The 19568-nt window shown below is 39.5% G+C and overlaps 1 protein-coding gene across 4 annotated transcripts in view; it reads left to right on the top strand.

Annotated features, from left to right (window-relative positions):
* Vps53 (VPS53 subunit of GARP complex) overlaps window positions 1-19568 on the top strand; it is a 171487-nt gene that overhangs the window by 104068 nt on the left and 47851 nt on the right. For all 4 annotated transcript variants that reach the window (XM_033762863.1, XM_033762861.1, XM_010642173.3 and 1 more), the window contains 3 exons: window positions 3844-3938; window positions 14355-14597; window positions 16055-16202. In XM_033762863.1, the coding sequence (XP_033618754.1) occupies window positions 3844-3938; window positions 14355-14597; window positions 16055-16202 (486 nt within the window). The remainder of the gene's footprint in view (window positions 1-3843; window positions 3939-14354; window positions 14598-16054; window positions 16203-19568) is intronic.

The raw sequence follows: 19568 nt of genomic DNA, 5'->3' as shown, positions 1-19568 counted from the left end.
TTTTTTTTTTTTTTTTTTTTTTTGGTACCGGGGATTGAATTGAACTTGGGTCCTTGTGCTTACAAGGCAGGCCACCGAACCGCTGAGCTAAATCCTCGGCCCCCACTTTAGCCTCTTAAGTACTGGGATTACAGATGTGCACCACTACACCCCGCAACAATTAAAAAATCCTCTACATGCTTAATTTCATATCACCTTTGCAATGCCTGTCTCATAGGTATTGAAACTGTAGCTCAAAGACCAAACAGCTTGCTCAGAGTTAACATAGTTTAAAAGTGGAGGAGCTGAGACTGGAAGCCAAGTCTAGAAATCAGAAGTCAGAATTCCTTTCCCAGGCTTTTATCTTTAATATTAAAAAGTGGAGGGCAAAGAAATTAAGCTCATGAATAAAAGTGAATGAACCAAACTGAAGGGCTGTCTTGAGGTAGTATCCCAGAGATGTATGGAAATAGATGTAGCTGATTTAAAGATGTCATATTATTGGAGAACGTAGGAGAAAAAAAGATTTCTGTCGAAAGAGATGCAGTTCTCATGCTATAGGATCAAGGAGTTGGAGTCTTATTCCTCTGTGTCCTATACCCTCCCTGGGCTACCTGCTCCTAGGAGCATGCTTTGTGCAACTGTGGTATTTTCAGGACCCCTGTGTCCCTACAGTGTCTGTGGCTGCCATTGTCATGTACAAAATTGTGCAGTGAACATTCAGATGCTTCTAGCACTGCCATGAGAAGTTATCCCCATAGCTGGTGATGTTATTGCTCTGAATATGAGAGTCCCCACCACCTTTGAAATCAGTATTGATAGGTAAAATGTTTTTCTTTCCTTTGGAACTTTTTACTCATGAAATTTTGAAATTATTGTAAGGCTGAACCTGCCCATTTTAAAGACATAGGACATTGACATTTGACAAATACACAGGATAAAGCAGCCTCACGTGATGGAGAAAATGCTGGATTCTGGTCTTCTTTTAGTTGATTATGTGACCTTACATAGGTCACCTCCAGTCTCAGACTTCCCTGCTTTCTTTATCTATAGAGAAGGCTAATTAATAGTCCTCAAACTATATTCCTCTGTGCCCTGTCCAGTGTCACTGTAGTCAGTAAAGACAGACCTAGGTCCCCACAGTGAGAGCAATACAGAACTTTGGATTATGGACTTCCAGGTAAAATTTCTTTCTTTCTTTCTTTCTTTTTTTTTGGGGGGGGGGCGTACCAGGAATCGAACTCGGGCCCTTGAGCTTGCGAGGCAGGCAGCAGAACCACTAAAATTTCTTTTCAACCTAGAGTTTTATGTTTGTTTAAGAAAAAGAAGAGGGGCTGGGGATTTAGCTCAGCGGTTCTGCCACCTGCCTTGCAAGCGCAAGTACCCAAGTTCGATCCCCAATACTAAAAAAAAGAAAAGAAAAGAAACAAAATGAAAAACCCTTGTACTAGATGACCACTGTAATTCATGGGCTGTTCCTCATTAAATATACACATCAGTGACTAATGCTCCTGAGTGTAAGCCCACACCTTCCACTGTCATCACTACGTGTCTTCCCTGTGGCTGTTTAGAGGGAGACCCAGCGTCTCCCCCTTCCCAGCGCATTTCTGGCTTGTGGAGGTGGGTGCACAGACATACAGGAGCCCTGTGGGGTGCTGGGGAGGGATTCCACAGGATGTTATCAGGAACCAGCTAGAGGTGGTTGAGGGAAGGCCTCTACCAGTTGCCCTGGGTTACCCAGGCCCTTGTCTTGCTGCAGTCAGTAGGCAGTTGGCCCTCAAGGTCAAGATCACTCCCTGTTCACTACTGCAGTTTACACCTGGCTGTGGAAAGGCAGAGTGAACATGAGAAGTAGTGTTTAGTTTATAAGAGGGCTCCAAGAATTAATTGCCAAGATATTCCCAGGGATTAAAAAAAAATGACATCTCAATGGGGATTGAGGGTACTGAAAGAGGGAGAAGAAATCAGGAATTTTTTGTTTAAAAATGTACCTTTCTGATGATCTGAGCAGTTAGATTTAATCTGTTTACATTGGATAGTAATGAAAGGAAGTGGGACCAGCTGCAGACCTCCTTACTGTGACAACAGTAACCTTTTATTATTCCATCAAACTCCAGGAGGAAATAGCTTAAACGTCTGCAGCTTTTGGACAAAATTCACATACTCAGAAATCTAGTATGAATGCTACTGCTAAATTACTTAGTATATTCTTTAAACTGAGAATCATCCCTTTGGGGAGCTGCAGAGTGCAAAGGGAGACACCAATTTGAGCAGGAATTCCAGCATCTATTATCTCAACACAAGCACATTCACGAAGCAGCTATAGGCAGAAGGCTGCCCTCTCAGGAGAAAAGTAAGAAAGTGAAACTTAGGCAGTCCCTGTCATCATTCCTCTCATGTGTCAGCTCACACTGGAAATGCCACAAGAAGACCTGTGTGCTCCATGAATAGGCAGCACAGAGCAGTCACTGTGGGTGGGGTAGAGACAGCAGCCCCGTCTGATGAAGCTCTTTCTGAGTCTTCCTCATCAAGGCCTCATGAAGAAGACTGGTCAAGCTGAGCTTGTTGGAGTATCATGAAGCCATTTTCTTTTATCACTTTGGGTCTGCATTTTATACACCCCAAATGTGTTATGGGAGACTGAGGCAGGAGGATTGCTGAGGCATGAGGAGTTTGAGGCTTGCCTGGGCAACATAGTAAGACCTTGTCTCAAAACAAAACAAAACACTGGAAAACTAACTTTATATGTTGAAATACTTATAAACTTATAAGTTATTAACATAGTACATAGAGATGCTGTGTACGTATCTCCCAGCTTCCCCCATTGGTGACAGCATTGTCTGATAATGCTCTCTGATTCTCAGGCCTAGAAACTTTGTTTTCCCCAGTGTCATTCTCTGCACTGTGGAATGTTGGTGGCAGGCATTTCTTATGATGGGTCTGGGGATTTAGCTCAGTGGTTCTGCTGCCTGCCTTGAAAGCACAAGGTCCCACGTTCAATCCCCAATACCAAAAAAAAGAATGCTACTGCTGTCACTTTGACTTCTCTGCCAGACTCTGGGCACTATTCCCCCAATGTTTGTTGTTGTTGGTTTGGTTCGGTTTGGTTTTTAGGTTTTCTTTGGTTTGTTTTTTGTTTTTTGGGGTTTTTTTTTTGTTGTTGTGTTTATTTTTTTTGTTTTGGTTTGTTTTGTTGAGACAGGGTCTCGCTATGTAGTTCAAGCTGTCCTTGAACTATGTAACCCAGGCTGGCTTCAAATTTGGCAGTGATCCTCCTGCCTCAGCCTCCCAAGTGCTGGGATTACAGGTGTGCACCACTACGCCCAACTTTGTTTTGATTTTCTTTCTTTTAGTTAGAGAAAAATTCGAAGACTATTTATAAGGAACTTCTAAATATTTTTCACCTGGATTCAGCAATTGTTGACATTTTGCTACATTTACCTTATTATTTCCTCATCTTTTCTCCCTCCCCTTACTTATGGAGCAATTTGGAAGTGTTGTAGACATAATTTCCTTTCCCCCTAAACATTTCAGTGTGTGTTTCCTAAAATGGTCATTTATTTAAATTTTTAAAACATCAGTCAGGTGATGAATAGCTTCCAGATTGAAAAATGCATGTGTTGTCAAAGTAGCAGTAAATCTTTAATCATACAGCAAGTAAATGATGCTGACAAAGCCAGTGTCTTATTCACAGACTGGATCGATCATAATGCAGGACTTATTCCCACTTTCATTATATTGAGTGCTCTCTTATCTAAGAGCTATGAGTGAACTTTGAAGTGATAATGTTTTTTGAAATTGCTTAAGAATTTGCAGAGATTGCTCAAATGCAGGGTTTCGTTTTTCTTCTCTCTTTTCTTTCAGCCGAAGAAACCTAAAGCTCCAGATAATCCATTTCATGGCATTGTTTCCAAGTGTTTTGAGCCTCATCTCTATGTGTATATTGAGTCCCAAGACAAGTAAGTGACAGATATTTTACTGTTTGCTTCCTGGGTTTCTAGCCCCTCTCATCAGGTTGGGTCTGGCTCCTTTCAGAAGCTGAAGGAGGAACTTGATATACCCATGACCCTCCCTGGAAATTCATGTGTTATCATTTAGCCTCTAAATCTTAGAAGCCCAAGATTGACCCCACAGTAGATCCTAACTCCCCATTTGTATGTGGGTGCTGAGCCCTTACTGAGCCCTGACATACCATATGTCAGCCTGCAAAACTGTACCATGTCAGGCACTGGGCATTTTAAGAAAGCCTAATCTCTAAAGTATATATTTTCATGTATAATTTTACTTTTTCTTTTGAAGTAATTTTTACTGTCAAAAAAGTTCAAAAAATAGGACAAAAAATTCTCAATATAACCTTGCCCAAAGAATGTTAATATCATATATAATCACAATCATCAATATCAAGAAGGTAGCATTGTTTTATTAATATCCTTTTTCTGGTCCAAAATTTAATAATCTTGCTTTTATCTGTCAGGTCTCTTAGTGTCCTTTAATCTTGAATTAATCCTTTATCTTTTGTTTGTTTGTTATGACTTTGATGCTTTTAAGAATATTGACTAGCTTTTTTTTTTTTTTTTTTTTTTTTTTTTTTTTGAGACAGAGTCTATGTAGTTGAGACTGACCTGGAACTCATTATGTAACCCAGGCTAGTCTTGAACTCAGTGATCCTCCTGCCTCAGCCTCCTGAGTGCTGGGATTACAGGAGTATGCCACCGTGCCCAGCTTTAACTAGCTATTTTATACAGTACCCTCAATTTCAGTTTTCCTGAGGTCTCACTCTCTCTCTTTTTTTTTTTTGTTTGTACCAGGGATTGAATTTAGGACCCTCTGCTTGCAAGGCAGGCAGTGGAACCACTCAGCTAAATCCCCAGGCCCCACCCACTTTTGGAGGTCTCACTGTGTTCCCCAGGCTGGTCTTGACTCCTAGGCTCACATGAACATCATGCCTCAGCCTCCTGAGTAGCCTAGTTTCTTCTTGACTAAATCCAAGTTATGCTTCTTTGGCAAGAAAACCATAGACCTGATGTTTCATCCTTCTTAGTACACCGGCTCAAGTAGCACATCATGGTGATTTGTGTCCTTATTGACTATTACCTTGGATCACTTATGGTTCCTGCCAGCTTTCTCCACTGTGGAGTTAGCACTTTTCTCTTTGTAATTACTGAGTGTCTTGTGGAAAATACTTTGAAACTATGTAAATATTGTGTTTTTCATCCCACACTTGCCCACTCATTTTATCATCCTTTGATGATAATTGCCTGAGCAATAGATCCTCTCTTGTTTGCCTAATGCTTCCATTGTTTCCTCCACTTTTACTGTTAGAGTTCTATTGTAAGGAAGAGATTTCTTTTCTTTCTCATTAGTTTGTTTATATCAGTATGGGCTCATGAATTCTTATTTTAGTTTATGGGTCACCCATTTAATGTACATACTTTTCACAAACTCACAGGCCCCCAAAATCTTTACAGATCAGGCCATCGCAGTCTGTTTCCTTCCTAGCCAGAGGAGGGTTTCATGTTCCAGGGCCCATTATTTATGTGGGGGATATTAGCTAAGGAAGAAGACCCCCACCTCATCTCTGATTGCCACAGCCAAAGTACTGTTGAGAGCCCTTCCATACTGGAAAGGCAGGTTTTGGAAAAGTTGGGTTTCTGGAGCAGGACAGGCTACCCAGAGAAAGGCTGGACCTGGGCTACCACAGACACTCTTAGGAGGGGAGAGAGTGGCTCACACAGGAGAATACCAGTGGCTGTTGAGAAAGCTCTTGAGGAGAGTTCTCTGGAAAAACATTTTGTCATAAAGAATCCACTTGTCAAAATTAGGCTTTTGAAAGGAATGTTTATTCCAGTTGACAGAAGCTAAAATCAGGAGATTCTAGTAGCTAGCTGGAAAAAGCTGCGTTTATCACATCCATGTGTGGATGGGCTGACATTGGGAGAGAGATAGTGGCAGCTGTCTGGGAGAGATTTCATCCATGAGTGGATGGGCTCATACTAGGAGAGAGATATTAGCAACTAACTGGGAAAGGAATTAGGCTTATATGGGTTTTGGAGGAGCTAAGGAATCTAGGGTGAAATAGTTGTGACTCAAGGATGCTCAAGTGTTACATAATCACTGGACTTCTCGGTGCCAGGTGGGTTGTATACTTTCTTTTGAGTCTGTTTGCCCTGTTTACTGAGAAGCTACTGTTTTTTGCTAAAGGCAGCCGTTTGCTTTGTCCCATTTGTTTGTGAAGGACTGACTTAAGTCAGGACTGACACATTTAGGCCCTACTTTGCCCAGCCTCCCCACACCCCTTTGTTTATGCTTCTATCATGGGTTATCAAATTCTTGTTTTAAAATATTTCAGGGGTAAGCCATAAGATTAAGAGAATATTTCAGGTAGAGTCACTACATGAGACAGTAAATGCTACCTCGGTTCACAAACTTAATTTGTTCTATTTTTGGAAAAGATGGACATATTTGTGTTTGTGTGGGATGGATGGTCTCAATCATATTTTTCATCTATGCAGAGTTTGTAAACAAAACAAAATTTTGCCAAATGCTTCTGTTTGCAAACCAAATTGTTTGCAAAGAAAAGCAAATGTTTATGAACAAAGGTACCATTGTATTGGTTTCATCTATTTGATTTTATGGTTATAGCCAAAGCCCCACTTCTCTTCTACCCTCTTACTTACTCCTTGATTACAAAATATTTCACATTAAAATCCCAGAAACTAAACCTTGTGAAAGACTTTCTGTCTTAACAAAAATAAACCCTTCCCCTAAGCCAAAAAAATTGACTTGCCATTATTTGCCTTGTGAAGCCTTGGTTTCCCTCCTCCTCTCTATCTACTGGGCATGTGTCCAGCAGGCACACAGAGAGGCAGTTTTGTCCTGTGGGAGCACCCTGTCTCCTGTACTCAAAGTTTCCTCCCAAACTGTGCACAGTGGTGTATGCCTATAGTCCCAGAAACTCAGGAGGTTGAGGTGAGAGGAGCACTTCAGCCTTCAGTTCAAGACCAGCCTGGGCAACACAGTAAGACTCCATCTCAAAAACAAAAGTTTCCCATAGGAAATTCATAAGACAACCCCTGAGGGACAGAGGAAAAAGAATTATTTGCCTATTAGACTAACACATCTCTGAGCATCCCTAGCCAGAGCCCCATCTTTCCTTATCACCCCAAATTCTAATAAAAATTCTTATTTCAAAGCTACTTTCAAGCTACTGGGTTCAGGGTATAAAGTATACATACCTCAGATAACCACATCCTTTCCCAAAACCAACCTGGTCTAGAGTCACTTTTCTGGGCTGGGGATTTAGCTCAGTGGCACCGCGCCTGCCTTGCAAGCACAAGGTCCTGAGTTTGATCCCCAGTACTGCAACAGAGGAAAAGAAGTCGCTTTTCTGAATTATAATAGTAGTTCTGATATCTACTCTTCGTGTGGCTTTGATTCACATAAAGTCTACTCATTATCTGGGCAAAGAGCCAGCCTCCCTTCCTCAGGGCCTCTCCACTTTTTTATGGACAATGCCGCTTGTCCTGCATTTTGCCTCACTAGTATGTTTCCAAGCATTAGGGAAGCAATGGAAGCTCTTCAAAGAAGGAGGCCTGGATAGTTCTATTGTGGCTCTAGAAAAAGCTGTAGAAGTTTGGAATAGAAGATGGAGTTAAACTTCCTCTTTTATCAAAGGAGAGAGTCAGACAAAATGATTAGACACTGGTAAAAAAAAAATTCCAAGTGTACACACATACTAATTTTGAGTATCATTTCAAGGGGCTTTTGGAAGCCCTTCCTTCCTTCAATCAAAGAATTCTGAGGCTAGAGATGGAACTCTGGTGGTGGCTGATTTTTGTGCATTTACTACTCTCTGTAGCACTAACTCAAAAATCTGCAAAGGAGAAAGATCTTAGATTGTTGAAAAGTTCTCAGATGACAGAGAGCAGCCCAGCCTAGTGGGAAGAGCAGGGGCCCAGGTGCCAGACTTGAATCAAAGCTCTGCACTTATTAGGTTGGGACCCCAAGCAGGCTACTTAACTTTTTTCACACTGTTTTGTCATCGCTATGAAGAAGTTAATAATGTCTTCCTCACTGGATTTGTAGTGAGAGTGAAACCAGATGACATAGTGGCCCTAGGTGACAGTGAGTGGTACTCAGGAACTGTGCTTGTCTTGCCCTCCCTGACCTTGTTCAGGACTCCTGTGTGGGTGGGTGGCCTTATCGGCATTACCAGCTTCCTGTGGGGCCTGGCATGGGGTCCACCCTCTCATGTCCCAGCCTCCCACTTGTCCAGGGAACGTTCTGACAGCCGCTTCCTCAGCCAAAGGCCAAGCAGCAGTAAAAAGCTGGTGCCCAGGGAGGAGCAAGAACTAGGATCCCCGTAGCCACCTCCTTAATAGGTTGAGTTAAGCTGTCCTTATGTGCTTTATGTGGCTTTCTCCACTTTTATGTAAGGAGGAAAATAGTGTATCTTCCACCCAAGGGAGTGGAAGTAATGTAGTAATCTCCCTCAAGTGATTCTGAAGGAAAGATTCTTCCATAGGCACTGTCTTCTCTCCATTCTTTGGTATTCTTGGTGAGGAACATATTGGTGACTCCATTTCTGCCCATTCCTGAGCTCTCTGTAATAACTTCTGCTAGAACAGAGCTCCCTGATCCCTTGCCAGCTTTGTTAAGCCTAGATTCTCTCTGTAACTAGTTATGTTTGTTTTTTATTATTTAATCCCAACTTACAGAAGAGATACAAGAATTGTATATAAAGTTCCTGTGTCCCCTTCACCCAGACTCCCATTTAACAGTTATCTCTCCCCCTTCTCTCTCTGTCTCTTTGCCTCTCTCTCTCTCTCTCTCTCATGTGTGTGTGTGTGTGTGTGTGTGTGTGTGTGTGTGTGTGTGTGTGTGTATAGCCATATACCATTTTCTCAACCATTTGAATTCTCAGGTTGCAGGCAAAAGGTCTCATTGCTCCATACTTCAACATGTACTTCCTAAAAACAAAGACGCAATCTATATCACTACAATTATAAAAGTCAGGAAGTTCACATTAATACAGTATTACCATTTGATTCATAGACCCTCCCCATTTTACCAGTTGTCTCAATCATGTGTTTTATTTTTTATTTATTTATTTTTTAGTAGGTCTAAGATTCTTTCCAGGAAACAGGCTGCATTTATTTGTCTCTTTGGTCTCCTTCAGTACAGAAAAGTAACTTAAACCTTTCTTTGTCTTTCATTACCTTGAAATTTTGAAGCACACAGGCCAGCAACTTTGTGGAATTTCCCTGCATTTGGGTTTGTCTGATGTTTTGTCATGATTTATATGTGCATAAGTGCTGCTGTGTACTTGGTAATTCATATCAGAAGGCACACGGTGTCAGTTGTCCGGTAACTTGAGATGTTCATTTTTATTACTTTGTTTTATGTTGTCTGCCAGTTTCTCAATTTAAGTAATTTTTTCTCAATAATAAGTAATTAGCAAGTTAGAGAAATTGAATCAGTAGTCTTTTCCCATCTTTTACTTACTTGTTTTACCACTCATTGATGAGTCTTATCTGAACTTACTCAGATGGTTGCCAAATGTTGATTTTTCTTCTTGTCATCTCTTCCTCGTTTATTAGTTGGCATCTGCTTTAAGAAAATAGCTTTTACTTCTCCCCTGTTTCCTACATCAGCATGGCTCATTATAGGAATTATTATCTCCCATTACTTTATACTAGAATAAATTTGTACCTATAGAATTTTTTCAAACATAGTACAAATTTCCCACATTCTCTTCACCCCACTCCTCCTACTGTTATAATCTTGCAAAGCAGAGTTATCAAATCTAGCAAGTTAAAATTGGTACAATACTATTTACTCATCTCTAGACCTTTTTTTGGGGCGGGGGTTGTTTTGTTTTTTTTGGTACCAGGGATCGAACTCGGGTCCTTGAGCTTGTGAAGTAGGCAGCGGAACCACTGAGCTAAATCCTTGGCCCTCTAGACCTTTCTTGAATCTTACCAGTTTTTGCATTAATGACCTTTTGCTTCTCCAGGATCCCTCATTATTTATTTCAGTGCTCCAATTGTTCCTGATTTGGCCAGTGGGAGCCTCTTCAAGCTGGCTCTGCATCTTTTTTATATGCATCTTTATTGTATTTTTAATATTTCCCTTCTTTTATTGCATAGTCAAATAGCCCATAGGCTTCTTTTGTACTTTCCTACCCCAGCCCTGGGATCATCCATATTTCCAAGGATATATGGTGGTGCAGAGTGATATGTAGAAACCAACATCTTGCCAAGTGTGGTGGCGCATGCTTATAATCCCAGTACTTGGGAGGCTGAGGCAGGAGGATCACTATGAGTTCAAGGCCAGCCTGGGCTACACAGTGAGTTCAAGGCAAGCCTGAACTACGAAGCAAGACCCTTTCTCAGAAAAAAAGAAACCAGGTTCTGAGTATTCAGTATGCTCATTGCTGTTTGGGTATCATTACTTCTCAATCCACATTTGAGAGAGCTACGACATATGCATATGAACTTACATGTAGCTATACACACACCTATACCTATACCTAGTTTTATGTTTGTTTATATATTAAAACCCACAAGCTTGTGCTGATACCTCCAATTCTAATCTAACACTTTACTCAGTTGGTATCTCTGACCTCAGCCAAGCCCCTCTCACTCTTTTCATCCTCTTCCTCACGTACATATCCTGTGCTCACATACACGTCTTTGTTCTCTACCTCAGTCTTCTGCAAAGATATCTTTATAGCCTCCTCAGTTATTTCCTTTGTCTAAAATATTGTCTGCAAATATTGTGCTATAAAATTTTGTTGCTGTCTTAAGATCTAAATATTGTAAGCACATAGGTCCTATCTCCTCAGATAAGCCAGAAGTTCCTAATGGCAGAGACTCTCTTGATCCCACAGCACCTAGGTCTAGACTTGGCCCTCTATAAACTCCTACTTGATTGCACTTGCTTTAGATTGTAAAAGATACCTATAATTCTAGTCAGAAAGTCATTATGCCATACATCCCTTCTTCTAGGAGTCCTGTGTGAAAGTCTTGCTAAAATTCAGGGTAGTGTTTGAGGCCTGAAACAAATGATAACCTTTTTCTTTAAGTTTTATTCATGTGTATCTTATACTTATAACATTTCAACTTCAAATAATAAGTGGTTAATCAGTATTTCATTGGATAGAATCATCTATTCAAAAAAGAATCTCCATTTTCACTGGGGTAGCTTTTATTCTTTAGTCTGTATAATAATGGACTGCCCATTTTTAACATCTTACGTGGCATTGAAGCAGACTGATGGAAACAGTGGACAAGGGCAGGCTGGGGAATGTTTCCTTGATTGCTTCTCATCCATGCTAGAAAACAATTTCAAAAGTAACTTGGTGAACATTCTTTAAAATGTAGAAGATCTTTGGAGTCTTTTAAAATGAAATTTTCTTGATGCCATATGATCATAATTAATAATCTTATTCATCAGACTGGATCTAAAATAGGAAGCAGATGAGTATCTAGCTTCTAGAGGAATAGATAAAATAGATTATTAAAGTAAGAATCACTCAGACCTCTGGCCCCTGCTTTGGTTGGCACTGTTAATTTGGCAATTAGAGTCTCTCCTGAGCAGACTCAAGTGGAATCTGTTTCTCTCTTCACTGTGCCAGCCCTGCTCCATCTCTACTTTTCTATTGCTTTATTCCCACCCCTTAGAAACAAAATGTGGAGTTTGATGAGCTAAGTATGCATTGTGTCCCAACATGAAGATTAATATGATGCATAAGGCTGAGTAGTGGGCCGGGAGAGCATGAACATTCTCTCTGCTGTTAAGGAGTTTGTGGTAATAGACATGAGCAAATGACTTTACCACTGTAAAGCGGGCAGCTTTCATTTTTTTTACCAGCTTCATCTTAGGAGAGGTGACTGGTAACACAAGGATTCTGGAATTACACCCTTGATCAGGGAAAAAGAGACCACTGTTGATTAACATCACCCATTGTGGGCCCAAGCTGGGGGAAGATTAGCACATTTGTTGAGTAGTTGGCATCCTTACACTGTATATTCAGGTGTTTTAAAAGTGTCAGATGATAGATAGAGGGGATCGAAGTGGCTGGAGTTGTAAGGGTAAGGCCTGAGCTGAGCAGCGCAGAGGTAGAGAGAGCACTTTTGCCCTAGAGGCAATAGGCAAAGGCCCAGTGATGGGAGCAGGCCGAACAGGAGGCCCACAGAGGGATGCTTGGCCAGGCGGAAAGCTCTGAGAGGTGGGAAGGTAGATGAAGAAGTGGGGCAAGAAGAGGCTGTGAGGATTAGGGGTGGTGACCACGGAGCTTTCCAAAGTCAACTAATGAGATCCTTTCCTGCATTCTGACTATCTTCACAAAGACCTAGCCCAGGCCTGAAGCCTTTTGAGGGCATGGTGGTTACATCTGGATATAGTAAGTTTTGAATAAGAAAAGCACTTGAATAAAATGTCGTTTTTTTCCTATTCCTGCTAGTTGATGTTATGTGTAGTTCTTCTCTTTTCTTCCTATTATATGGTCTATAACTATATAACCTATTATATGCTCTATAACTATATATATGTTTGGGTTTTTTTTTTGTACTGGGAATCAAACTCGGGACCTTGCACTTGTGAAGCAGGCAATGGAACCACTGAGCTAAATCCCCAGCCCTATAACTATATTTTTAAAGCACAGCTGGATTCTTGTAGCCTTAGACAGCACCTGAAGAGGTGCTGCTTGTCAGGAGAGGGGGACTCTCATTGTATGATTGTGCAAAGGACAGTGCATATGACCCTACTGGACTCTGGCTTGTGAAGACTTAGAGTAGTGACAGCAAATTTAGGGGTGTTTGAATGGGAAATGGGAGACAGATCACAGTGGTATCACCTACATAATTTGAGACAGACCCAGAGCTGCTCCTACCTGCTCTTCCTAAAATTTAGTTATATCTTCAATTCTGGAAGTTCTAAGATGAAAACTGCAATTTGCATTGAAGAGAAGAAAGTGTTAGTTTTGGGGGGCTTTTGCTTGGTTGTTTGATTTTTTAAAAAGACAGTTTCTCTATTCATTGGATACATTTAGGTTCTTGATGTCACAATCTTTGCTGACATCACAAACATTTTTATGAAGTGAACTGGTTAAATCCATGAGGGTTGGAGCCAGGATACTTGATTTTAGGTCTTGACTTCCCCACTTTCTTGTTGTATGACTTTGGACAAGGTACTTACCTAACTTCTTGAAAAGGATAGAACAGTCCCCGCTTTGTAAGGTTATTGTGAAGAGTAACTGAAGTTCAGTGAGATGATGCTTATAAAAGCACCACCATGACACCTACTACTGTATACATGTTTGGAAAATAATCACTGTTAGTATTGTTTAGGGTTTTCATTTTTGGTAAATAGTAATAACTAGTAGTAGGACAGTGGATTTAACTTTAATGGTAGACTCTAGACTCAGCTCTGCCTCAAAGTTTTGTTACAAACTTTCTAAGTTTCAATTTTCTCATCTTCTAGAAAGGCCAAAAATTCTCCATCTTCCTTACAAAATCGTAGGGTCAAATGTGATAATAAAGTGTCTTGAAAATACGAAGCAGCAAATGGCACATTTGCCACATTGAAGCCATGTTCTTAAGTGACATAAATAGGACACATATTTAAATACTGAATAGTTTCTCTGGTGTGAAAAACTGAAAGTGTAAATAAGGATCAAAATGTATAATACATAGGGCCCAGGATTTTCCTCATTGGTTCTGCTACCTGCCTCACAAGTTCAAGAGCCCAGTTCGATCCCCAGTACCAAAAAAAAAAGTATAATAAATAATATGAAATAGGGAAAAAAGGTCTGAAGGGGAAGTGCGAAGGGTTGGGGAAAGAAATAAATATGAAAAAAGGAATAAACAGAAACAGTCTTTGGGGAGGTAGAGGGGTTGAAGGGAGGGCAGGGAAAAAATAAGAACCAAGATATATTATATAAAGGTACAAATTCCCAATGATGAATGTCATCATATTATATACCTAAAACGTATGAATAAACTTAATAAATAAAAATGTTTTAAAAATACGAAGCAGCAAAAAAAAAAAAAATACAAAGCAGCATACAAATGCTAACCTTCATCTCTGCTGTTATGGTAGGGATGGTGGTAGTGGTGAATGGTATTGATAAAAATTGACTCAATATTAAGTTTAAACAGCATCAGGAATGATTAATCATGGCAGCAACTTATGTACATTGCAAATAGGCAAGTTTGCTTTATAATTCTTTCTTTTTTGGGGGGCGGGTACCGGGGATCAAACTCGGGTCCTTGCACTTGGTGAGGCGGGCGGCAGAACCACTGAGCTAATTCCCCGGCCCTTGCTTTGTAATTCTTGAAGTAAAATAACATTTTAGATTTTCTTTCTTCTAGAAACCTTGGAGAGCTGATAGATCGGTTTGTGGCTGATTTCAAAACCCAGGGGCCACCAAAGCCCAACACTGATGAAGGGGGCACTGTGCTCCCCAGCTGTGCTGACCTCTTTGTCTATTACAAGAAGTGCATGGTGCAGTGCTCACAACTCAGCACCGGGGAGCCAATGATTGCCCTGACCACCATTTTCCAGAAGTACCTCCGAGAATATGCCTGGAAAATCCTCTCTGGCAACCTGCCCAAGTGAGTCCCATTCTTCACTTTTTGAATGGTGAAGTGAGAGTCTAAATATTCCTAAATATGGAAATCTTTAAAGAAATCAACTCTGAAGTTGTTTACTGAACTGCCAAGAGTATCAAGGAGGAAAACATTCTTTTAAGTTCCCAAGGTCTGACACTATTTCCTATCTAATGACATTCCACAGCCAGTTAGCAGAGATGCTCACCCTGGCTGCCAGTGTAGGTCACATCCTACCACAGTGAACTTTGGGGAGTCAGTCCTATTATACAGTATATGTATGTATGTAACTTACATGGATTCAACATTAGCTACTTAGCAAAATACAAGGTGATGGAAATAACTATTAAATAGTGTAGGTGATTTCATTCAATCCTTATTCAGTGCGATTATAACCTGTAGAGGTATATAGGAGGCATGAGTCTGATTTTCCCTGTAGAGGTATATAGGAAGCATGAGTCTGATTTTCCCTCTGATTAGGTTCCAATGTCTTTTATGGTATCTGCATCTCATATCTTTTTAAAGATATGATAAGATTTGCAGGGAGGAGGGTGTATAGCAAAGCCCACAATTACAGTGATTTCACTGTGTTCTGAGACATGGAAGATTATTATATAATACTTAAAGTATATTACTTAAAATAAGCAGATATTCATTTTAGAGATGTTTTGGTTTTATAGCAGTTTCAACTGTAATAGAATAATGACCTAATAAAACACTTCTGAATTCAGTATTTACAAAAAATTCCCAAATCATCCTCATTAACAATTTTAGAATTCGTTTTTGGCATTGTCACTAAGTGTGTCATGTATGGGAATTTTATATTAATCAGAGAAAAGAGAATACAGCCCATGCTGTACAGGAGATTTGAAGTGTTGTGTATGGTTTACTGATGAGAACTTCTTTGATTATGATGAAAATTATTTTACAATTTTTATTTTTTTCCTGACTTGTTTATTTATATACACATATACATACACACATATAATATGTGTGGTGTGCATGCTTTTGTTTGTTGAACACAATTGGGCCTCTACTACTGATTGTTTTATACCCTGCTGCTTTCACTTAACATTATCCTGTGAGCATGTTCGTATGTGTATTAGTCAGTATCCCAGCCCAAAAGAAATGATGTACTCAGCAGGGATTGGAGAACCAACTTTTTTTCTACTGTTGATCTAAGTGAGTTGTGCCTAGCAAGAAATTCCAAGCTAAAGCTGGTCCTTGTAGTTAATAAGCTTGATTATTCTTGGGGTTGTCTCTTCTTACTCCTTTGCTGAAAGAATCTAAACAGATGACAATCAAGGTGAGGTCAGGAGGAAAAGGACTCATTGTATGTGGATATCTTTGGGCCATGGCCAGTCTTTCCTTTCCTTTTTTACTTTGTCTTACAAAATGCAGTTTCTGGCTCAGGAAGCAAATTAGAAGTTGCGGCTTGGCTAGTTTTTGTTCCTTTTCTTTAGAACCACCACCAGCAGTGGAGGGTTGACCATCAGCAGCCTCCTCAAGGAAAAGGAGGGCTCCGAAGTGGCCAAGTTCACTCTTGAGGAGCTCAGCCTCATCTGCAGCATCCTGAGCACAGCAGAGTACTGTCTGGCCACTACCCAGCAGGTGAGCCATCCTGGCTGCATATACCACCTCCTTTCCCTGAACTCTCTGGGCCACATAGCTTGGAAGGAGAGTATGAGCCCAACAAAGCCATGTGCAGCCTTAGCCAGATTAATGGGCCTCCCACAAGGGAAAACTCACTGTCCAGCCAGAACACTAGCCAGGCAGCCATGTTACAGAAGAGCTTTGTTAAAAGGAGACTGACTAGTTTTCTCCTCAGAGTTGTGAAAGCCATTCAGCGGGCATGGCCTCTTAAAAGTAGGTCAGTATCCTTACCTCCCACATGAGAAAAACGGTAATAAACTTAGTGCTAGGACCCAGCTGCCAGTGGTAATGAGTCATGACCAGTTATTCCATTCTCAGAAGTGTTACTAAGCTAAGCAAAATCCTTTGGACTTTTATGTGACTCTTAAAATTTACACAGCATTCTCAGTATGCTGAAACAAATAACCATTGTTAGGGATGCCGACCTTCAGGAACTATGAAGCAGGAAGCGGTGTCCCTTTTCTGGAGACCCCAGATAGCAGAAGTTCTACAAACTGATTTAGCAGAAGGAAAACTTTTCATTCAGCTCTGGACATGGGATTAGAAGTCCTTTTTCTGATTTGGTCTGTGATCACCTAAGGCTAAGAAAAAGGAAATAATCTGAGAAGATTTTGCTTCTTTACCTCTTTTTGTTTATTATTTACACATGTCTAGATAGTCATAAATGATAGTTCAGACCTTACAGCTTGGAGCTCCTGCAAGCCAAGGCCTGACCAAATAGGATGTGTTCCCACAAAGACTCCATAGTTAGATATAGTTGCATTGATTTAAATAGAGAATGACCTGTAAAAGCTTGGCCTTGGAACTACAGACAGCAATCCATTTATCCTCATGCATTCTCTGGACAGGACATTAACATCTGAGAGGACCTCCTAGGCAGGAGTCCCAGAGTTCTTCAGTGAAAAATCACTATTTAAGTATTTGGTATGTGTGCAGGAAAGAAAGACATACATGCATATAAATACAGTATGCTAAGTTAAGTATAACCAAGTACAAAAATAATAAATATGATTAATCTTAATCCCATCACCCTCATATAATCATATTAACAACTTATTTTTTGCAATCATTTTTCATAAACATAGTTTTGTATGTTATAATCTTAACTCACTTTTATATCATTTTACTTTTTGTTAGTGTCATAGCCTTAGCATTTCTCCTGTTATTGTTATCATTGTTTGTGGCTATATGATATTCCATTAAGGGGCAGATAATTGGAAATAATGATATACAATTTTTCTGATAGCAGTTTCCCTGATAATTGGATATAATGATTATTGGTTATAATGATTTTTTAAAAATTTGTTTCTGGGGCCGGGGATTTAGTTCAGTGGTGCTGCTGCTTGCTTTGCAAGCACAAGGACCCAATTTCAATCCCCAGTACCAAAAAAAATTTTTTTAAATAAAAATTTGTTTTTTGCCTTTGAGGATGATAAGGAACCACTAGTATGAGTTGAGTAATGATAAAGAGAAAATTTTTGTCCTGCCTTTCCTAAATGACAAGTACTTTGGGATAACCAAACAGTTGATAGTTAGAACTCTTTACAGCAGAATTTTAGTTAATAAAAAAAGTAAAGAATGAATGAAAATGCCGTTCTCTATTCCTCCTAGTGGAATAATGGATCTAGGCATTGAGCATCACAATACCAGTTTAAAACATCAGTTACTTAGAAGTAAACCTGTTGAAAACATGTAAGACCTCTACCTTAAAAACTACAAATGTTGCTGAGTGAAATTAAGGTCTTGAATAAATTAAAAGATTTGTTCATGGATTGCAAGTCTTTGTTGTTAAAACATCCATTCTCTGTAAAATGATATATAGATTTATCACAGTCCCCTATCAAAATTCTAGCAGGCTATTTTGAAGAAGTAGAGAAGAAAAATTTACAAAGAAACACAATCTTGAAAAAGAAGAAAAAAATGGATGATGTATTACTTGATTTTAAGATTACCAGAGACCTGGGTACATGTTATATGGTTAGTTGATTTTAGCACAAAAGTGCTAAGAAATTAAATAGAGAAAGGAAAACTTTTGTAAAAATCATGTCTGTAATAGTTGTTGTTTTTTTCCTCGTTGAGTTTATTGGTACATTTTAAGTATACAGTACAGTTACAGTCATCATTGGGATCTTGTACCTTTACATGACAGGTCTTGGTTCTCGTTTTTCCCTTTACCCCTGCCCTCCCTTCACCCCCTCCTCTCTTCCCTATTTATAAATACTTTATTTCCATTTTTTAATGTTCTCATATATTTTTCTTTTCCCTTATTTCCTTTTTTTACCCTTCCCACTTCCCCTACACCTTTAGCCCTTTTCTTCCTATTTCATATTGTCAGTTATACTATTAGGATCTTATGTACAATTACAGTTTTTCACACCAAAGAAACTATTCAGTATTTACATGTATGACTTATTAATTTCACTTAAGAGTATATCCTCAATATGCATCCATTTTCCTATGAATGACTCTAATTTCTCATTCTTTATGACTGAGTAGTATTCCATTTTATAAAAAAAAACACATCTTCTTTATCCAGTTATTTTTAAATATGGAAAACAACCTTAACCCGTGTCTCATACCATATACAAAAATCAATTCAACCACTGCCTGACTCACAAGCACAAGGTTCCAAGTTCAATCCCTGATGCCAAAAAAAAAAAAAAAAAATCAATTCAGGATGAATCAGAGACTTAAATATAAAAGCCAAGTACTATAAAGCTTCTGGAAGAAAAACAGGAAAAGATCTTTACAACCCTGAGTAAGCAAAGATTCTTTGGTCAGGATATGAAAAACTACTAATGACCAAATGAGAAAAAAATGGATAAATCGGTATTCATCAAAATGTAATTTTCTGCTCATCAAAAGATTTCATTAATAGATAAGCCATAGACTGAGGAAAATATTTGAAGTATATGTGATAAGAGACTATACCCAGTGTACATCAAAAAGTCTTGATAATCATCAATAAAAGGCAAATAACCCAATTTAAAATGAGCAAAAAACTTGAACAGATTTTTCACAAAAGGAGATATATACAGCTGTCTAGCTAGATGTAGTGTGTATGTCCTTAATCTCAGCACTCTGAGAGGCTGAGGGCTGGGGATGTTAGTTCAGTGCAAAGGCCTTGGGTTTAATCCCCAGTATGCCCCACCACCACCACAAAAAAAAGCTCAATAAGTAAATGAAGTGGTGCTTGACATTATGAGTTATTAGGAGAATGCAAATTAAAACTGGGACATAGCTAGCAGAACATCTAAAAAGTAAGACTGGCAGCATCAGATATGGGCAAATATATGGAAAAGCTTGAGTGTACATATGTTAATA

Source organism: Fukomys damarensis, unplaced genomic scaffold (assembly GCF_012274545.1).
Source record: "Fukomys damarensis isolate Sample0158 unplaced genomic scaffold, DMR_v1.0_HiC HiC_scaffold_13, whole genome shotgun sequence".
NCBI classification, from domain to species: Eukaryota; Metazoa; Chordata; class Mammalia; order Rodentia; family Bathyergidae; genus Fukomys; species Fukomys damarensis.
The sequence above is the reverse complement of the archived record's forward strand: the minus strand, read 5'-3'. Positions and strand labels throughout refer to the sequence as shown.